The sequence below is a fragment of the Dipodomys merriami genome, unplaced genomic scaffold (genome assembly GCF_024711535.1).
Source record: "Dipodomys merriami isolate MVZ:Mamm:240054 unplaced genomic scaffold, mDipMer1.0.p SCAF_16, whole genome shotgun sequence".
Taxonomy (NCBI): domain Eukaryota; kingdom Metazoa; phylum Chordata; class Mammalia; order Rodentia; family Heteromyidae; genus Dipodomys; species Dipodomys merriami.
Window position 1 is genome coordinate 14,785,955 of NW_027202937.1, and position 3,730 is coordinate 14,789,684.

General features: G+C 36.6%; 1 protein-coding gene across 1 annotated transcript; it reads left to right on the forward strand.

The window, feature by feature from the left end:
- Positions 1-238: 238 nt before the first annotated feature.
- Positions 239-1,183, forward strand: LOC138827694 (vomeronasal type-1 receptor 4-like). The gene has a single exon (XM_070023312.1). The coding sequence runs from the start codon at positions 239-241 to the stop codon at positions 1,181-1,183; it is 945 nt and encodes a 314-aa protein (XP_069879413.1).
- The last annotated feature ends 2,547 nt before the right edge of the window (positions 1,184-3,730 follow it).

Below are 3,730 nucleotides of genomic sequence, written 5' to 3' on the forward strand. Positions count from 1 at the left end.
CTGTAAAAAGTACAAAAAGTGCCACAAGAAAAGAAACGAGCTCTATGTACTCTGCATACACACACACACACACACACACACACACACACACACACACACACACACACACACACACACACATCATGAGTGCTAAAAGCATATCATGAAAGCATTATAGTGTAAAATACTTTGAAGATGTGAAAATGATCATTTCTGATGCATTCTTTTAAAAGGATTGGATCTGCCTATGAAGTAATAAATGGCTTTGAAGCCACTTAAGGCACTGCCTTTCATCCTTCTAACAGGACTTGGGATTATAGGAAACATCTCTGTATTTGTGAATTATATGTGCAGTTTATGGGGAGGAGCTAAGAAGAAATCTATACAATTGATTCTCATCCATGTGGTTCTCACAAATATCATAATACTTCTTTCCAAAGGATTGCCATGGACAATAGCAGCTTTGGGGTTGGGAACTTTTCTAGGTGTTATAGGCTGTAGAATTATCATTTACCTAGAGAGGGTGTCTCGGGGTCTGTCCATCTGCACCAGCAGTCTCCTCACACTGGTCCAGGCCAGCACCATCAGCCCCAGAGGTTCTGTGTGGAGGAGGCTCAAACCAAGGTCTGCATGGCACATCCTTCCCGTGTTGCTCTTCTTTTGGATATTCAATTCTTTCATTAGCATGAACTTGTTAAATTCCATTGGAAATACCAGCTTAGTCAAATTTCAATTTGGTGGTAGTGAGTTCTATTGTTATACTATGCTAGGAAGTCAGAAAATCAACAGCATTTTCCTCAATTTCATGGCTATGAGAGATGCTGTGTCCCAGAGTGCTATGGGTGGGGCCAGTGTCTACATGATATTTCTTCTCTACAAGCATCACCAGCGTGTTCTATACCTTCAAAACTCCCAGTTTGTCTACAAAACTCCTCCAGAAATGAAAGCTGCTCAAAGTGTTCTTCTTCTGATGCTTTCTTTTCTTTCCTTTTATTTGATAGATTTAGTGATTTCTTTATATTTAACTATCTCCTTCAAACATATTTCCATACTAATAAATGTTCAAGAATTTCTGACCCTTGGTTATGCAATTTTCAGTCCATTTGTTCTGATTCACAGAGATGGACATCTGGCTGAATGGTGCCAAGTTCAGTGCAGAGATTTTAAACACAAAATATCTGAGTTTCATTCATTATTTAGCTAGTCTGTAAAAACCTTTCCATTGGGTTAGTCTGTCTGAGAAATAAAACCAAACCAAACAGGTTAACATATAATCTTTTATTTTCTCAGGCGGCAATGTTTTAGACCTGCTTGTCTGAGCTGATTCAGAGCTTATATAGGTATCTAGAGTGAAATAGAAATCTTATTCTCTGCAATTTTCATGAAGTGGCTTTGCTGTTAGTATTTCTGAGCCTAGGCTTTTATGGCCACTGTTCCAGTAATAGGAAAGAAGAAAACAAATTGACAAGTTTTGTCCAAATTACTCATGTATCACCTTAAAAAACTTTTCCCCAGAAATCAACTTTCTGTGAGCCAGAAGAGACTATAGACCAGATTATAAGAAGGAGCGATTTTTACTTTTAGTCTTTGTGACAGGAGATAATGTAATTTGATAAATTGAAACATATTTCTAGGTTAAAATTCTTTTTCATTGTGGTTCTGCCAATTGTGGGGCTTGAAATCGGGGTCTGAGTGCTGTCCCTGAGGAGGAGGTAACAATGCTCGATCGGAAATGGACTCATTGCCTTGCTCATGTACTTGTAACCTCTCTGTATCTTTACAATAAAAAATATATATTTAAATTTTTTAAAGAGTTTCAGATTTCTTGCCCAAGCCAGTTTTGAACTGAGAGCCACAGCTCTCAGCCTCCCTGAGTAGCTAGGATTACAAGCATGAGCCATCAACACCTGGCATAGATTAAGATTCCTTTTTATTGCACCTAGAATAGTGCTATACACAGAATGAGTTATTGGGGTTTGTTTATTGTTTTTTTACTGTAAACTGGTAAATAACGTGTTTAGATTGAAATCATTAGTTTAAATTTGTTTCTGACAACATTTGATGAAAACATGTACAGAGAAAGACATTTCATGAATTAAAGCCTTTTTATATTATGAAAAAATTGGAGATAATGCAAGACCAATGGAATTCAAACTGGAGTGTAATGTGTTTAATTTGATGTTAAATAAATGAGGAAACTCTGAGAAATAGAAAAAACTGTACTTTTTGTATAAAAATATAAATGAACACACAGGAGAAAAAGTTTTAGGGCTGGTAAGGTGGCTCAGTGGTACAGTGCTTGCCTTGCATGCATGAGGCCCTGGATTTGATTCCTCAACACTACATAAGCAGAAAAAGCCAGAAGTGGTGCTGTGGCTCAAATGGTAGAGTGTTCAACTTGAGCTGAAGAGCTGAGGGACAGCTCCCAGTCCCAGAGTTCAGGCCCCACTACCAACAAAACAAAAAGTTTGTTTTATTATTGCATATTTTCTAAGTTTTTAAAAATGTGAATTTTTTTAAGAAAAGAATAAATTTGGTTTGTAAATCATTTGTGGCTTCTTTCTGGATATCACTTATTAGTGTCTTGGTGTTCTCAGCGATACAATGCTGTCAATCTTTTTTATATCATAAAAGACTCTGTGAGGCTGAGTGCCAGTGGCTCATGCCTGTAGTCCTAGAATACTTAGGAAGACTGAGATCTGAGGATCACAGTTCAAAATCAGCCAGAGCAGGTAAGCCTGTCAGACTCTTATCTCCAATAGACCATCAGAAAACAAAAAGTGGCACTGTGTAGAGTGGTAGCCCTGAGCAAAAGAGATCAGGGACAGAGTCTAGACCCTGAGCTCAGACTCCATGTCTAACAAAAGAGAGAGAGAGAGAGCCTATGAAAATTAATATGATTATTTCTTAATTTAAATGAGAAATTCAATCCTTGAGGTCTTATGATAAAACACTTGGGTTGAATATGTCGTTTCAGCAATTAAATATCAGTTGAGAACATTTTGAAAAGCTATTTATGATATTTCACTTGTTATAAGAGGCTAAGAACACAAAATCTTTGCCTTGATACAAATAGGTCTACACTATATTCTTCAAAGAATTCTTCTACCAGATTTCATTATTATGCCTGAATATTTGGACTTAAACCATTCTACTTAACAAGGATGAATGATTACTGCATTCTGTTTGTGCTTTATATACATACCTTTTACATATGCCATTCAAGTTCTCTACCATTTAATCCTTCCCTGGCTTTTTGATTATATATTTTTTCCTTTTCTTTTTGAGGTAGCTTTTCATAACTTCATTCTGTCCTGACCTTGAACTCACAGTTCAGTGGAATCTGTGTAGAGGGGGGAAAATAATATTAGTACCCTGAGATGAAAAATAAGTCATGAGAATGAGAGTCGCTCTATTTTGGCAGACTGGAATTGTTTGCAAACCTTAAGCTCTGAAGGTAGAGAGAACTGGTTGTGATGTTTATACAGATGGGAAAACAAGAACCCGCTGCCACAGGCCAGAAAAATGAAAGATGACCCACTGAATGATGTAAACAATTGTTTATTTACCTAGGGTAATATAAAAGCACACTCAAGAAGAAGGGTAAAATTTTCATTTTGGTTGCTTGTAAATTATATATGTTCAGCTATGGTTACCATACCAAGAATGATATTGAACATTTGTAAACAAATTGAAAGACTTGGAAAAATTATATCAAGCAAAGTAAGCCAGACCAATGAAACATAGGTTG

Coding starts and splice junctions, on each gene's coding strand:
- LOC138827694 (XM_070023312.1), top strand. CDS start 239: ATGGCTTTGAAGCCACTTAAGGCACTGCCTTTCATCCTTCTAACAGGA.